Genomic DNA, 17,229 nt, shown 5'->3' with positions numbered 1-17,229 from the left:
TTCTGACATGCATAAAAGAACATTATAAGTAAGAGCTTTTGTCCTTAACCAAAATCAACCTCATTACAACTCACAAAGAAAAATTTTAAAGAACTCCCACATCTGCTTATCAAAAACCTATTTACGCATTTGGGAAATAAACCAAAATCAGGAAAAGAAACCAAATGTTTCCTAGAGACAAAAGGTTTTCAACCAAGGGAAAGCCACCCTCCCCTTTGCCACCCAGGACATTTTACAATGTCTAGTGACATTATTGGTTATCACAAAGGATGGGGAGAGATGGTAGTGACAGGCAGTGAGGAGAAGCCAGGGAGACGGCTAAAGGTTCTCTAATGCAAATGACAGCCTCTCCTAACAAATAATTGTGTGGCTCCAAACACCCACACTGCTGAGGCTGAAAAACCCTGTTGCAGATGGAGTGATCTGCCCACATCTAGACCACTGTAACACTGAAACCTGCCTGAGAAGGACAGCTGCTGAGTAAAATGTTAGGAATCTGGGGTCAACCATCACTGCTGCCTCTTCCTCAGTAGGGACTCAGCCTCCCTCATCACACACTCATCATCTGCCCCATCCCCACACAACTGACAAGACAAATAAGGACATTGGTACCCCATTTTGAGAGAGTGAACCCTGTCTAACAGGGTATGTGTTTGCACAAGGAAGTTTCTTTTCTGAACTTTTCTCTGTCTTTAATAGCTTTTTCTGTATATGTCCAGGGGTTCTTGTGTTGTGTGTACATATATTTATCATTGTTACTTCTTGCTGAATCAATCCTTCTATCAATATGTAATGTCCCTCTTTGTCTCTTTCAGTTTTTGATATAAAGGCTCTTTTATCTCATATGGATATAACTACTCCTGCTTGTTCTTGGTTTCCATTTGCCTGGAATACCTTTTTTATAATCCTTCATTTTCAGCCTATGTGTGTCTACTTATGAAGTGAGTTTCTTGTAGGCAGCATATAGTTGGGCCTTATTTCCTTATCCAACCTTGTCATCTTTTGACTGAGAATTTTAATCCATTTACATTCAAGGTTAATGATCATAGATAAGACCTAATACTTGTCATTTTGTTAATTAGTTATTGATAGTATTTGCTTTGTTAGTGAATTTAGTAGTGTCTTGAATTTCCATGATGCTGCTTCTACTGTAATTTCTTATAAGTCTGGTCTGGTAGTGATGAATTTTCTCAATTTTAAAAAATATATAGTGCTTCATTAATTTGCCTCCCCTGTGTGATAGTGCAATATGCCCTTAGTTTATAAGGAATGCATTAACCATGCTTATTCACTGTAGCATGATCCCCTTACAAAGCAGACTACCCTACTCTGCCACCACCACTACCAAGAGCTCTTTCATCTTTCTCTTCAATGCCAGCTTAGTATCTTGGATACTAACAAGTCATACTCAAACTGTCATAGAGAAAATGAGCTGGACGCTTGTTGAAAGGAACAAGATAAATTTGATTCAGGCTACTTCAATAGAGGAAACATCAGTATAAGCTGAGCTTAACTCTGCAGAAACAAAAGTGGAGAAGGTAATTTTAAAGGCCAAAATATCTTAACAGAAAACACTAGGGAGTAGGGTGCAAGTAGGGGAGTTGGTCTATGTGCTAAGGTCAGACCATCTGAGTTTGCTAACTGGCACTGTTGAAGTTAAGTCCCTGCCTTCCCACAGAGACAGAGGCTCTATACTTGATGATTACATTTCCAAAGGACAGCTTTTAGGTCCTTGAGAAAGATATATCTGGATTGTGGAAAATATATCTCAAAAGGAGAGAAAAGGCCTTACCAGTGTCAGTTTCTAAAGTAAATGCTCTAAAAAGAGGAAGAGCAGGTGCCTACAGTCATGTTTTGCCTGGAACAAACAGAAAATTCTTTTGGCAACTGAGTTCTTCAGACAGGAATTTTAAGAGGACTGGGGTCATCCCAGTGATGGGGTCTTGGATGCTTACAGACTATGCTAGTGCTTGCTCAAGTTTCTTGGTGGGTGTGTGGTGGGATGGGAAGCGAATGAAATCATTTGTGCCAAGAGTTTACGGTCTTCATAGCCAAGGATGGAGACCTTGTCGAGAAGAGGGCTCGGAGGATATGACTACAGGTTGGTCAAGGGAGAGTCTTTGCCACAAGCAAAGGACCACAAGATTCCTTTGTGCTTTCAAAGGCTTTGATGATTCTGAGGTAGAAGCAAACAAATCACTCTCCGGCCAGGAACTGAGCACACTGTTGTTAATTCTGCCACCCCAACATATTGTGATAGAGCCCAACCCTGAGCATATGGGAAAACTGAAGGGTTCCAATGGCCTGGCCTTACAATATTTAAAAGCTCACAGCAAAAGCTCTTCAAGGATGCCTCCGTCAAAAGTGATTCAAGGCTGGCGCCGCAGCTCACTAGGCTAATCCTCCACCTGCAGCGCTGGCACACCGGGTTCTAGTCCCGGTCGGGGTGCTGGATTCTGTCCCGGTTGCTCCTCTTCCAGGCCAGCTCTCTGCTGTGGCCCGGGAGTGCAGTGGAGGATGACCCAAGTGCCAGGGCCCTGCACCTGCATGGGTGACCAGGAGAGGCACCAGGCTCCTGGCTTCGGATCAGTGTGGTGCGCTGGCAGCAGCTGCGATTGGGGGTGAACCAACGGAAAAAGGAAGATCTTTCTCTCTGTCTCTCACTGTCCACTCTGCCTGTCAAAAAAAAAAAAAAAGTGATTCAAGTCTTCAAAACTTCTCAATCCTTTTTAAAGGAGCTTGAATCTAGAACTTAGACTTGGAAAGCCCAAGTTCAGGATGTGGCTTTGGATCTGCACTCTGCCTCCTGTCCGGAGCCAACATCCAGGGGTGACATGTTAACAGACAGACTCCTGATGACTTGCATTGGGGTCGGATTCTGCTCATCTACTGACATTGTCTTTTGTTGCTGTTGTTGTCCTTTTGCAGTTGGGCTCCCTCTCCTCATGCCTGTGTATTTCAATCTGCAATCCATGCAAATGATGTACCTTAAGAAGTACTGGGTGGTGAGTAACTTGGCTGAGCCTCTGAAAGTGAACCTACTTGGTGACCTCCAGATATAGCTTCCTTGAGTAACAAAGCATAAGATGCAGACAGCAAATGAATGGACCCCCGCCCATTGAAGAGGAAATGCAATTATATTTGTAGCGTCTAACTTTCAAGTGTTTTCTTTTCAGGACATTGCCTGCGTCAGCAGCTTTTATATCCGATATTTCATCACATTCAGCCCTTTCTATGGAATTTTTGGAAGCTTTCTGCTCATATATTTGGTCAAGTAAGAGTATTCTTTTGTTCTCATAACCTAGATGGTCCTCTTACCTTTCTCACTAGGGTATGTGGGATAAGCAGAAGACTAGGATACCATGACCCATGTCCTGAAGCAGAGGTATTTCCAAGCAAATATGAAAAATAAAAACAGTGAAATCAGTGAACAACACAAGCTCCTTGCAAGAATTTTTCTGGCCCATGTTTCTTCCATTTGCTGTGATCCTAATTGCAGCATTTCTGTTGCCCTCCACCAAGTACTTTAGATTGGACATCATAACCCCTGACAGCACAGGAATTTTATAAGTTCTTTTCCAAGAATAGATTTTCCCAAAACCAAATGGCTTTTGACTTTATTTTTAGCAAATTACACCCTTCAACTTTCTACTTTATTCCTCCCTCATTCCGTTGCACTCTTACTCTAAATCCTATGTAATTATAAGGATAATGGTAGCTACTATGCATCCGACACTTTGTTAAGGCTTTCTTTGCATTATCTTATTTGATGTAATCCTTGTACAATCCTACAATGTTGATAGAATCATTTTTATTTTTCTGTTAAGGGAAGTGAAGCTCACAGAGATTAAACCACTTGCCCAATGTCATAAAGCAGGTTAGGGAAAGGCCAAAGAACTTGAACCCAGCTCTATTTGATGACAAAATCCAGGCTGTTAACTAATTTGCATATGTCCTTGGAGACCCTGGTATTTTTTATTATTTCACAGAAACTACAGAAACCATTGAAAGTGTTGCTTCCATACGTTCGCCCTCAGGATAGACTGAATGTCCTAGTGTGGCACCTGTAGATAGAAAAGTTCAAAAAGGAAAATGAATGACTTCCATTTACTGGAACCTTTGAACTTCTTTCATTTCCTCCCATGTTCAGCTGGCTCTACAAGTGGTTATGCAAGCCCAGTGATTGCAACTGAAATACCTCAAAGAGTCATCACTTCCTCCTTTTCACTCCCCAAAAGGTTTCTTGAAAGTCCCTGGATTGCCTATGTTACCCAGATGAGCCACATTCCAATGAAAATGAGCAAAGAGGAGAACCGGGATTGGCTCAGCACTCAGGTAAATGCTGGAATCACTAAGGGAGAATCCTTCAAACCATACCTCTTTAAATTTTAATCACCTGGAATACTAACAACTCATCCTCATTGAATGCTTGCCAGGAACTATGTAGCTACTAAGGTAGGCACTATGATTACTGTGACTTTACAGATGATAAAATTGAGCCATGAAAAGATTCAGTCACTTGTGTCAGGTCAAAATTAGGAAGTTTGAACCTACGCAACTTAATTATAGAGCCTTTTTGCTCTAAACAAAGGATCAGTCAACTGAAGTCCAGAGGACAGATTTGGCCTACTCTGTAATGGTTATTCCCAAAGTCACTTTAAGAGATTTACTTAAAATAGTACATTATCACTTCATGTCTATAGCTACTATCTAAAGTTAGGAAGACTCCTTCACTAGCCTGCCAGATTCCTGGTGTTTTCAATGTCCTCTCTCTTATAATAACGAAAATAATACAACTGCTTCACACTCTTAAAAGTTATTGATACTAGCCTGCGCCGCGGCTCACTAGGCTAATCCTCCGCCTTGCTGCGCCAGAACACCGGGTTCTAGTCCCGGTCGGGGTGCCGGATTCTGTCCCGGTTGCCCCTCTTCCAGGCCAGCTCTCTGCTGTGGCCAGGGAGTGCAGTGGAGGATGGCCCAAGTCCTTGGGCCCCACACCCCATGGGAAACCAGGATAAGTACCTGGCTCCTGCCATCGGATCAGCGCAGTGCACCGGCCGCAGCGCACTGGCCGCAGCGGCCATTGGAGGATGAACCAACAGCAAAGGAAGACCTTTTTCTCTGTCTCTCTCTCTCTCACTGTCCACTCTGCCTGTCAAAAAAAAAAAGTTATTGATACTGATAACCTCAAAGAGCTTTTGTTTATGTGGGATTTTATCCATTGGTGTTTACTGTATTTGAAGTGAAAATGGATAATTAAAAATTTAATAAATATCTGTTTATTCATTAATGTTAAAATAACAAGAATAAATCCCAAACATGATATCATCAGAGTGATAATGCCATATCAAGTTTAATAACATCAGGAAAATTCCACCATAGAACAAGAAGTGAGATAGTTTTTGGCCTTGCAGATCTCATGAAGGTGACCTGGAGACCTTAAGATTCTCTAAATTACACTTTGGCTAACTCTAACATAGAATTATCACATACAACATTCAAAATGGCAAAAATCTCAGCTAGAATTAAACCTCAAAAGGCATTGAATAAGATGGCATTCATTTGGATGTTAATCTTGCCAGTCTGGAGAAGCCCATGAACTCCTTCTCAAGATAATGTTATTTAAATGCCTCAAATAAAATACATAAGAATACAAAGGAAACTATTTATGTTGGAACACATTTCTGTGCATAGAACCTTTGGCTAGACCCTTGAATGCCTCACTTCTCATTCAGAAGTCCTTCAAGTCCACTCTGTGGAAATGGTCTACAACCCCGACAATCTCAACCAGAGTCTATAATCCCACCTCCAAAGTCTTCATTCATGACACCAAGGTCAATAATGACTTTCTTCCTCAAATCCTGCATTGTTTTGCATATCTGTTGCCTTTTATGTACTTTATAGAAAAATCTTACTGCCTTTTTAAATTGTAAATTCCTGAGACTTAAGATTGTATGTCTTTAATATTCCTTATAGTTTCTTTTTTAAAATTTTTATTTAAGTTATACAAATTTCATGCATTTCATATATACAGATTCAGGATCCTTACAGATTCTTATACAACATAGGTATACAATACACACTTATAAGAAGGGTAGACTGAGTAAAAGAACAAATAAACATGTCCTTTGTTTGACACTTTGGCTCATTTATATTTAATGTGACCTTTTTTCTTTGCAGGTTTTGGCCACTTGTAATATTGAACAGTCCTTTTTCAACGATTGGTTTACAGGGCACCTGAACTTCCAAATCGAGCACCAGTGAGTGATAGAAAGTTCATGGTAGGATAGAGGTAGTCATTTAGCCCCAAAGTTCAGAGCAGAGCTCCAAGCTCAGGATTTCAGAAAAAGAGAAAAATAAATCTTTTTCTCTAAAGGCTACTCTTTATCAGCATCAATGTTAAGAGAAGGAAGGAGGGGCCAGCACCATGGCTCACTTGGTTAATCCTCCGCCTGCGACGCCGGCATCCCATTTGGGCACCGGGTTCTAGTCCTGGTTGTTCCTCTTCCAGTCCAGCTCTCTGCTGTGGCCCAGGAAGGCAGTGGAGGATGGCCCAAGTGCTTGGGCCCTGCACCACATGGGAGACCAGGAGGAAGCACCTGGCTCCTGGCTTCGGATCAGCACAGCGCCAGCCGTGGTGGTCATTTTGGGGGTGAACCAACAGAAGGAAGACCTTTCTCTCTGTCTCTCCCTCACTGTCTAACTCTATCTGTCAAATAAATAAAAAAAGAGGGGGCGGGGGAAGAAGGGGCTTTAACAATTGTGATAAAGTGAAGTGGAATCTGAACGTGACTCAGTTGCAGACACACAGACTTGGAAATTGGTCATTGTTCTCTGTGCTTTTACTTTGCTAGTGAAACTTGAGGAAGAGAATACTCTTTGGGTAATCAAGTTGTGTTGAAATTTAACTACAATTTAATTTAAATATCTTTTTCAAGCAAAATTATAAAATAACCAACAATGAAAACCGGTTCCTGATGTAATTTCTAAAAGGCTTTTTTGGCAATAGGTAGACATATAATAAAGAAAAAGAAAAAGGATAATCCTGGAGCATCAATCTCTCCACAATATTCAGGGAAGAAATTTCCACTTTCTCTTTATCTGGAATAATCAGGAAAAAGAAAGATTTTATACCTGCACATGAGATTTTCTCATCCTTCCTTTTATAATAGTCTTTTGAAACCTCAGCACAACATTAAAGGATTATTATTTATATTTTAGAGAAGGAGAGATTAAAACCCAAGTCAGTCACCTGGCTGATCAGTAGATAACCTTGGCCAAAAATAAACATATTCAGTGGAGCTACTATTTATTCTATTAGCATCTCCCAAACATTTAACACCCACAAGGCTCACCCACACGGCTTACATGTTAAGAGATAAGAGGAGAGTGTTTTGTCAAGGGTTTTTGAACTTCCTAGAACAGAAACATTGTGCAAAGTCAAGGTGGGTCTTCATTTCTGGTAATGGAAGAAAGAGAACTCTTTTGCATTTCTGTTTAGATCTGTTTCATATCTCTTGTCCATTTCTCTAGTCTCTTCCCCACGATGCCGCGGCATAATTATCACAAAGTGGCACCTCTAGTGAGATCACTGTGTGCCAAGCATGGATTGAAGTACGTGAATAAGCCCATGTTGCGAGCGTTTGGAGATATCGTCAGGTAATAACATAATTTCTTCCAGCTTATAGCTCTCATCTCTTTTCACTGCCACCCCCAGACTATTCACTGGCTTGTTTTCATTCACCCAAGAGCCATTAAGGGATACCCTTGAACCCAAAATGGACACAACACTCTGCAGGGATCAACAGCAACAAAATCAATGATAATGGAAATACATAACCATTTTTCTATTGCTTTTGGGAACTTCTTAGTAAATATGCCTTACTACTTGATGATATTTCAAGCTTGTTGGAACAAAAGGCTGCGTTTTTGGTTCTGCACCCTCAAAAGGGCTTCACACATACTTTAAAAGTTTATCAAGTCACCTGGTCCAGTGTTGCAACCTAAGGTGTCTGCAGCACCCAGGGTGACACAAATGTGCAAATTGGGCTGAGCTGGCCAGGCCAGGGTAGTGAAGCTTTACTGAGATTGAAAGTTCATGCTCATCCAGAGGCGTTCACACTGAGTTTCCTTCAGAATGTTGTGCTGGTCAAAATAGCAGTCAGTAGTCTGGGGTTAACAACTTTCTCTTTCTTTTAGGATGGGGAAATCAAAATGTATTTTGAATACCACCAACAAGGCGAGGCCTGATGGGATTAATCTCTGCCTACTGCCTCAGCCTCACTGCTCCACTGCTCTTTTCCTGCATCTCTGTCCTCCAGATTTGTGACCCATTTTCAGTTGCTACAAAACCCCCCTCTCCTGGTCATTTTGTTTGCTTGCCACTTTTTCTTCTGCTTGGAACATTCCTCCAAACCACAACCTCCCTTATGTCACCTTGTCCATTTCCCATTCAATCTCCAAGGTTCATCTCAAATATATTTTCCTTATTTCAGTCTTCACTGGTCCCCAAAACTACCTTTGTCACATATTCTTGAAGGACCTGGATCCCTTCATTGGTGATCTTTACCACACCACATCTGTGGTAACATAACGTGTTGTAATAAATTATCTTTTCCATGTCTGCCAAGCTAGATGAGGAACTCTGTGAGAACAGGACTCCTCATCTGGCCTCTCCATTTTTGTATCCTAGCCTAGAAAAATCATATCTTTGGCATTAGAAAACTGGGGTAGGTGGGCAGATAAAGGATGGATTGCCATATAAGTCTATAGCTACAGAAGAAAATAAAATGGGGGAAATGTTCAATCTCCTCCATGAAAGGAAAAAAAACTCACCCGTTAAGAACAATATATTTAACTGCTTCTATTGGTCAAACAAGAATGTCTGATAAAAATGGAAACTACTAGATTGATCTGAACCAGGCAAGCAAGCAAATATTCCATGGATGAATTCTTGTTTCAATAGAATTGCACCTGCCTGATGATTTTATTTGCTCCACCTACAGGGCCTTGAAGAAATCTGCAGCCCTTTGGATGGATGCCTACTATGAAACATGAAGCAGAACATCTGCCTTAACATGTGTTTAATTGCATCTCTGATGGGGGGTGGTGGATGTGCAAGAGCTCCTCCCTGCTTAACTGGGAATTAATTAGCACATTGGCATGTCTGAGTGTGCCAGGAATAATCATCCCACAGACATATGATAACCCTCTCCAACAAGATCTCTGCGAATGAGAAACAGAACAAACACAAGATTACTTTGGCCAGGATTACAAAAGGGAAAAGGGAGCTCATTGTTTTTATTTTTTCATTAGGATCTTGAACTTAACAGACCTTAGTTGGGTCATCTCAATCAAGGGGCAGAAGTGCAGGAACTAGGTAAAAGTTTTACTGAAGAAGTAGAGATAGGATAAGTGGAGAAAGCCAAAGGAGAAACATCTGATGGGGTACTTTGGAAAACAATGTACTTGCTTTTGGAAAATAATGTTGTATTTAACAAATTTCTATTGAAGCACAAATTTTTATTTCTTTTCAAATATATGAACTTTTTCTTTAAAATTAAACATGATTAACATTAAAATCTCTTCAAATATTTCAATATTGATTTTGGATTTTCATTATTGTACCAACATATATTACAAAGTAGATATATACATACATTAGGGTGTGTGTATATATATATATATATACACAATTGGTCTCCAAATGGAGAAATTAATACATCTATAAAATTTCTTAAAGAAACTTCTAACAATCTCTCAACAGCAATAAATCAAGCAGATTAGTGTTCTATGTTTTATATTTAGAGTTGTCTTACATTCAGCTAAACAATAGACTGTTCCTTGAGTGTAAAATTTGGTTGCCTATTCTCTACTGACTTGTGCAAAATAACCACTCTGATAAGAGAGAGTTTCTTTTTCTACACTGGAGACCTTAAGCTATGGCAATACATTTTTCAAGTTTGGCACTAAATACCTCTTAGGACAAGAGAGCTTTCTCTCACACAAGAGAATTTCAGTACTCAAAGGATGGGTGGACAGTCTCGGGACCATATAGAGCCCTACCGTGTTTACTTCTGCTCAGCTATGCATGGTGAACGGATTGAAGCTGATCTTAACTGCAGGGAGGGGAAGTACAATAGCATGAATTGCCTTCTCTAGCTCCAATCGATCTGCACTATTGGTTTATCCATTGTCTGAAATTCTACCAGTAAGCACTCATTCCCTCACACCAAACTCTGTAATACACTGTCTGGGTTTATTTGTTTCTCAATCAAATCCTGAGTGAAAGACAAGAGAGTAAATCACTCAGGGCCCCTAAGGAGCTACCCAAGCAAGCCAAAGTTAAGAAAACAAGAACTACTTATCTAGGAGGAAGAAGAATTAAAATGGGAATAACACCAACTGAAAAGGTTGAACAGATGATGAAAAGGGTGAAAATCTCTGTTGATTTCATGATTCCTCATGGTGGATGTGGCAAGAGCTCAGATTTTCCTGCTAATGGATCTATAGATGATTTCTTCAGCCTGCACAAAGGTGCCAGGAAAGTGAGGGCGGGTGGGTATAGCGGTTAGTGTTCTGCATACCCTCATCCAACTCCCAGAGATTCTCAAGAATTGTTTGTCTTTCTGGTCACTAGAAATAGTAACCTGACCCCTCCCTGGGCAAACCTAATTACTTCAAAGGCTTTCCCCCACTCTGTTAAAACTAGTCCATTTTGTAGTTCCACAAAGTGTTGGTTACTGTGTAACTTTGAAGGCACCTGGGAGATTTGGTAGGTTTGGATAGGGGAAATGTGAAACCAGTTTTAAAAAAAAGAAAAGTACTAGGCTATCTTGATCTTTCTTTTCTTTGTGGAAGCTTTTGATTCATACTTTAGTTTCCTCGATCATTATTGATCTCCATATTTTCTATTTCTTCATGATTCAACCTTGGTCAGTCATATGTCTCTAGGAATTTATCAGTATCTTCCAGGTCACATAGTTTGTTGGTGCATAATTGTTCATAGTGATCTCTTATGATCCTTTGTATTTCTGTGGTTTACAAAAAGATGTAAATAAAACAATATCTTCTTTAAGGATTCATAAACATATAGTAACATTATAAAAAGAACCAAGAGAATAGTAAATACAAATTGAGAGTCATAGTGGGAAAAGAAGCCAGATGTGAATAAAAATTTATCCATGGAGTAAATTTTAACTTGTTTATTGAGTTGCTAGTCAATAAAATTATCAGTTTCCTGAGTTCACTATCTCATCTCATTTCTCTCTCTCACCTTGAGGTGATTGGTGCTTGCATTTGGTGAAGCACTGACTATGTATCTATAGCTTACTCAATATGCTTTCCTGAGAAAAACAAAAAACTATTGAGCTCAGTTCTCCAGACCACAGAGCACTGAGTTAAAATCTACATGACCAATACTGCAAGTCATTTAACTTCTGCCCTTCATGCTATAAGGCTCTCCTCCATGGGTAAATGAATGAAAGTGGTTTAATCAGTCACATTCCTGCCTCTTTAAACCACATGACTCCTAAGAGTTCAGTTTCATCTCTACCTGAACTGTTCAATTGATTCTTACGACTCCAGGAATAAAGACCAAGCTGTAAGACTGTCCCCTGTGTCCTTCCCCACTTGTGGCACTCTGGCTGCTGACCCCTCTACAATAGCCTCAGTGACTATCTAGGTTTCACACACTCTTCTACCACTGGTCTTTGCTCCTGATGTCTGAACCACTTCTCTTTTGGCTTGCTATGTTCATAGAAAAAGGGATTGCTGGCTATTTTATGTACACAATGAATATGTGTTAAAAGAAGGAATGAATCGATAGATAGATGCTAATTCTGAGGAGTTGTGACTTAAAGTCCTTCTTGTTCTCTCAAGAAAATACATCTTTTTGTATAATAACTCATCAGAAGTTTCTTTGTATCCTTGATTTTTTATGGCTATAGATGAAATTTACACTCCATGGCTGGAAAATCATTTAAAGTTTTTTTATTGTAAGATTTTCCTGATAATAAACAAAAATTTGTTAATGCAATTAATCCTAATAGATAAATTTTATAAAATGTGTGAGAATTTGATTTATATTCAAATTCCAAATTATTAAATTTAAAAATTAGTGTGATAAGAGCATACTTAACCTATCCTTTTACATATTTTACATGTACAATACACTATTGTTGTCTGTATGTGCAATGTTGTAAAGCAGATATCTGGAAATTATTATTCACCTTATGTAAATGAAGCTATACCCATTACTCTTGGCACCTTTAACAGACTTTCTGAAAACCAAAGTTTTAAATTTTCTGGACTTTTGACATCTCCAGGCATTATTTATCAACTAACAATTGCCCATCACTCCCAGCTCCTGTCAACCACTTTACTATTCTTTGCTTCTATGAGTTAGACACTTTTAGATCTCATATTATTAAAATCATACAGTATTTGTTATTCTGTGATTGGTTTATTTCACTTTGTGTCATGCTTTTAGGGTTAATTCATGTTGCCACATACAGCAGGATTTCTAGTTCTTAGATATTTATTTATTTATTAAAAGATAAGGTGATGAAGAGAAAGGAGAGACAGAGAGAGGTCTTCCATCCACTGGTTCACTTCACAGATGCTCACAATAGCCAGGACTGGGCTAGGTACAAGCTAGGCACCCAGAACTTCATCTAGGTCTCTCATGTGGGTGGCAGGGACTCAAATACTTGGGTATCAAACAAAAGTAGCCAGGACTCTGGCACATACTTGGATATAAGATGCAGGTATTCCAAGCAATAGCTTAAACAATTAGTTCACAACATCCAACCCAGATTTCCATTTTTGAGGCTGAATAATATTCCAATGTATGCATAAATATATACCACATGTTTTTAATTATTTATTTATTTAATTATACCACATTCATACATTGATGGAGATGGAGATTCTTTCCACATCTTGGACATTGTAAATAATACTGTAATGAACATGAAGATACTATATATCCTTAAGATCCTGTTTTCAATTTTTTTTATTAAATACCAGAAGCAGGATTGCTGGGTAAAATTCTTACCAATACTTATGAGCATTGTGAGTATTAATCAATAAATACTGAGCCATACACCTAGTGGGTTTTATTCCATTTAATCCTCATAATAATATCAAGGTAAAGGTGTTATGATTAACTCATTTTATCTTAAATGAAAAACCCAGGAATTAGGGAAGCCAATCAATTTGCTTAATTTCACAGATAGAAGTTGAATGAGTAGTTTCAGGCCCAGGAATATCTGACTCAACATCCAGAGCCCATTAATTCCAAAGTCAAAGATCCAAAATCAAGAGAAATTAATAAGCTCTAAAATATGGGGCATTGGCATTTTTGGAATATGTCTAATAGCTTCCTAGGAGCTGATAGAATGATCATTACAGTAGCTAACCCTCCACCCTAGCACATTCCACCAGAACAGGGACCTGGGCAGGGTAACACAAGAGGAGCCTCTAAGAGTCACAAAAGCAGCCTAGAAATAATTCCATTGACCATCTCCTACTCAATAATCTTTAAAGAGTAACCAGTCAAGGGAAATTTCAGTTGAAGACAGTGAAGGTGAGGTTTAACATTTCAAAAGAGACAGACACAGCATTAAACATGAAAGAACAGCGTGGAGGGATTGATTTGACATTTTGAAGTGGCATTGCATGGATTTAGTCCATGGAAAATTCATCTTCCCTGTGGATATCTTCACATGGCTTTTTCTGATATCCTATTTCCTCTTAGGCCTCACAATTCTTGGCAAAATTAAGCAATGAAAATTTGCCTATTTTTCCAGTTGGGAGTTAATTAGGGGTGACTGGATTAAAAGTCAAGAACCTAGTTTTTAATTTCAGCTCAATAATTTAGTAGTACTTTATAAGGCACTTGGCTGGGTGGCTTACATTATACCACAAGCTCTGCTTCCATAAAACAGGTGTGGTGCGTATTATGTGGCAAATGCATGCATCAAAGCATGGTTGTAATAGTCAAATGGAGGAAGATAAATGGAATGGTTTCATAACCAGGAACACCCATTCAGATTCTGATTATTGTTATTACTCTAATGAGGGTTTCTCTCATCACAGGCCTACCAAAAGCAAGAAAGGCCGTAGAGTCACACAGATCCAACAAATGGAAGGACACCGAATCATTTTAACAATGACAGGGCCAGCTTTCCCCAGATGAAAGGCTTGTGAGTCATAAATGAGACAGTGATTTCTCCTGTTGCAATGAGTAACACCCCCGAGTCACCTTCCACTTCCGACTGTATTAAATCTCCTAGAACTAGCATCCACATCCTGGGCTTGTGCAGCAGTAAAGAGCCTGAGTTTAATGATCCAAACTTCCAGTTAAACACGGTGCACAACTCTCATTGTTGGAAATCTTGCTAAATATACCATGTGTTGCTTAATTGAGGTCTATGAAGGAGTTTCTTAATTGTTCCCTTGTTAGTCATCCACCCTCTTGATACAGTCCTAGAGATGCGGAAAATATAAGGCATTGATGCTAAACTCTACTGAGGGCAGGAATATACGCAGGTGCTTTTTCTTTCCCAAAATTGTTTATATGATTTTGTAGCCAGCAGCATTGAGAGACTATCACAGTGAATACTTATGCAGCCATCACTAGATTTCAACCTTAACATTTTAGTAAATTTGTTTCCTTCTACATCTATCCATCTATTCACTTGATCTACCCATTGGCTTATCTTATTCTTTTGTGTACTTCAAAGTAAATGTCCAGAAATTTTTAATAATAAATTTCAGGTTCTGCAGAAAGCAAGACGTTTCTCCTCCTCAATGAAGAATGGCTGAACATTGTGCACCAGCTTCATATATAAGAGAATATTATACAGTTACTTTTTCTGCAAATCAATTAACTCAGAATCAATTTTGTATTCTTTTTTATTTATTCATGTATGTTTCACTTATATTCATCATGTCCTTTCATCTGGCAACATTTATTGAACACCTACCAGGTGTCAGGCATTGGGCCTGGTGAAGCCATCAAGAGAGGCAGAAATCCTGCCTCTAGTGGAGAAGGCAGTCAACAAACAAGTAAATGGAAGAAAAACCAAGAAAATTACCCGTAAGCAAAATAAACCAGGGGATGTGAAGAGAATGACAAGCAGGAGACTAGACTAGTTTAGGGAGTCTAGGAAAGGTGAATCTGAGATGAAGGCTGAGGAGGCTGCCATAGGATCCTGCTAAACAGGACTATCAGAGTTAATTACAAAGGCCCTGGAGCAGGAACCACCTTCTGTTCAAAGACTACAGCTGCTGTGGAACAGCATTCAAAGTTGTTTCCTCACTATAATTTAAACTTCATTTATTCATACGTGTAGTTTTCCTTGACTTCTCAAGAGCATCCAAATAATTTTCCATTATTTCTACAAACATAGTTTTCTCTGGGAATTCCCAGATTTATCTAACCTGATTAATTCTCTCTATATAAATTCTTGTGACACAGCTGGTCTCTGCCTGTATCACTTAATGGACCATAACCTCCATGAGCACAGTGACCCTGATGCTATTATTCGTCATTTTACCACCAGTCCCAGTCCACTGCATGCAGAAAGTGGGTATTTAATAAATGCCTTAATGTATAACTAATTATTTTGTTAGAGCCATGGCAGATAAGTCTGGAAAGTTAAATGTATTTCATATTGAAAAAAAAAAACATCCAAAATGTTAGTCTGGAAAGTATACACTCAAGGTGTAGTAGACCACATGGGTCTCCAGAGATGAGTGTGAAAGAACCTGTCTTGAGATACTGATTGGCAGGTGTCGCTCCCCCTCTTCATGGAGGAACGACACTGGACCCTGCGCTGTTCTTTTGTCTGCTCGGCCCTTCCTGGGTTTGCTGCTGGTCCTTCCCGGGTTGGCTGCTGGTCCTTCCCGGGTTGGCTACCGTCCCTTCCACCTCCGTGGAAGGACGGTTCCCCCTGCCACATTCCCCACTTCCGCAGGGGAGCGGCACACTGCCGGCCGGCTCTCTCGGGGGCTGCACAGGTGTTCCCCTTAGATGTTCCTGGTGCATGCCGTCTCTCTCCTCCTTTATAGTCCTCCTCTGCCAATCCCAACTCGGCTGCCCACACGCCGAGTACGCTGCTCTCCTCCAATCAGGAGCAAGTCCTACAGTTTATTGGCTGAACTGGAGGCAGCTGTGTAGAAGCTGTTTTCTCCTCTCCCAGCGCCATATTGTGGGAGAGCAGATGCATAGAATAAGTCTTAATTCCAGTAACAGTATAGTCCGAGTTGCTCCCCACAGGCAGGATCTTCAGAGGTAAATGCAACAGCCTTTGAGCTGAGCAGTTGTAGAACTGGAATCAGGTCCCAGAAAGATCTGGGTTGAAAGTACATAACGGAAAGAAAATATTAAAAGAGTAAGTTGCAGGTGGCGAGATCAGACATGTGACTGTTGAAAGAACCTGGGGAAAAAATAATAACAACTTGGTTTGCACATTTCACCCTTCTGTATTGGAGACCGAGTTTTCAGGGTCTTTATGGGTAATTTTGCTCTTTTCAGGCTGCCTTGGAGTACCTAGAGAGTCCAACACGCACCTTTCTCCAAAATCCAAACACCTCAGAGCTGTAACTAGCCTGCTATGGGCCACCACAAAAGCCCCATCCTTGAACGTGGAGTCTTTTTGGAAGTCTACTAAAATAAATTCTTAGTATTCAGCCTCCCATTCCATCTGCCCATATATGTTAACAAAGGACCTTAGCAACTTCACTCTCAACCCTACTACCAAAGTCCCTTCCCTGTACCAGAAGATCCAACTCAACAGCCTTCCAACTGAACAGCCTGACAAACATAAGATGTTCCAGATCAGAGGTAGCTTGTCCAACAGGAGGAGAGAAGTGAGACCATCATTAACTGAGTGGAGAGAAAGGCTTGTGAAACTGAGATACTTCTTCATGAAAAGATATTCACAACTTTAAAGAGAATGCAGAGACGTTGATATTTAAGGAATTCAGGGTGAATCAAGGTGTGAGCCATTTAAATGTAGCTTCAGGATGAGATCCTTCCAAGAATGCTAGGATAGGAATTCATTGTGACACAGAGTCAATTTTGGCATAAGCCTTACACTGTTCTGCTGGTAATTTTATGTAGTATATAAAGCTATTCTACTTTAAGGTAGACTTGTATATCAATAATTCTGATAACTTATCATATGAGTTCTATGATGTCTTTCTTTTCCTACCTTGATA

At 39.8% G+C, this 17,229-nt stretch overlaps 1 protein-coding gene across 1 annotated transcript in view; it reads left to right on the top strand.

The window, feature by feature from the left end:
* LOC100356345 (fatty acid desaturase 2-like protein FADS2B) overlaps positions 1–9,599 on the top strand; it is a 37,224-nt gene extending 27,625 nt beyond the window's left edge. Inside the window, exons 7-12 of the mRNA XM_002708962.6 lie at positions 2,929–3,005; positions 3,177–3,274; positions 4,239–4,335; positions 6,181–6,260; positions 7,534–7,659; positions 9,006–9,599. Of these exons, the coding sequence (XP_002709008.1) occupies positions 2,929–3,005; positions 3,177–3,274; positions 4,239–4,335; positions 6,181–6,260; positions 7,534–7,659; positions 9,006–9,057 (530 nt within the window). The 3' untranslated portion in view covers positions 9,058–9,599. The remainder of the gene's footprint in view (positions 1–2,928; positions 3,006–3,176; positions 3,275–4,238; positions 4,336–6,180; positions 6,261–7,533; positions 7,660–9,005) is intronic.
* Positions 9,600–17,229: the final 7,630 nt, after the last annotated feature.

Source organism: Oryctolagus cuniculus, chromosome 1 (assembly GCF_051225735.1).
Source record: "Oryctolagus cuniculus isolate XC-2025 breed Fujian yellow rabbit chromosome 1, ASM5122573v1, whole genome shotgun sequence".
NCBI classification, from domain to species: domain Eukaryota; kingdom Metazoa; phylum Chordata; class Mammalia; order Lagomorpha; family Leporidae; genus Oryctolagus; species Oryctolagus cuniculus.
The sequence above is the reverse complement of the archived record's forward strand: the minus strand, read 5'-3'. Positions and strand labels throughout refer to the sequence as shown.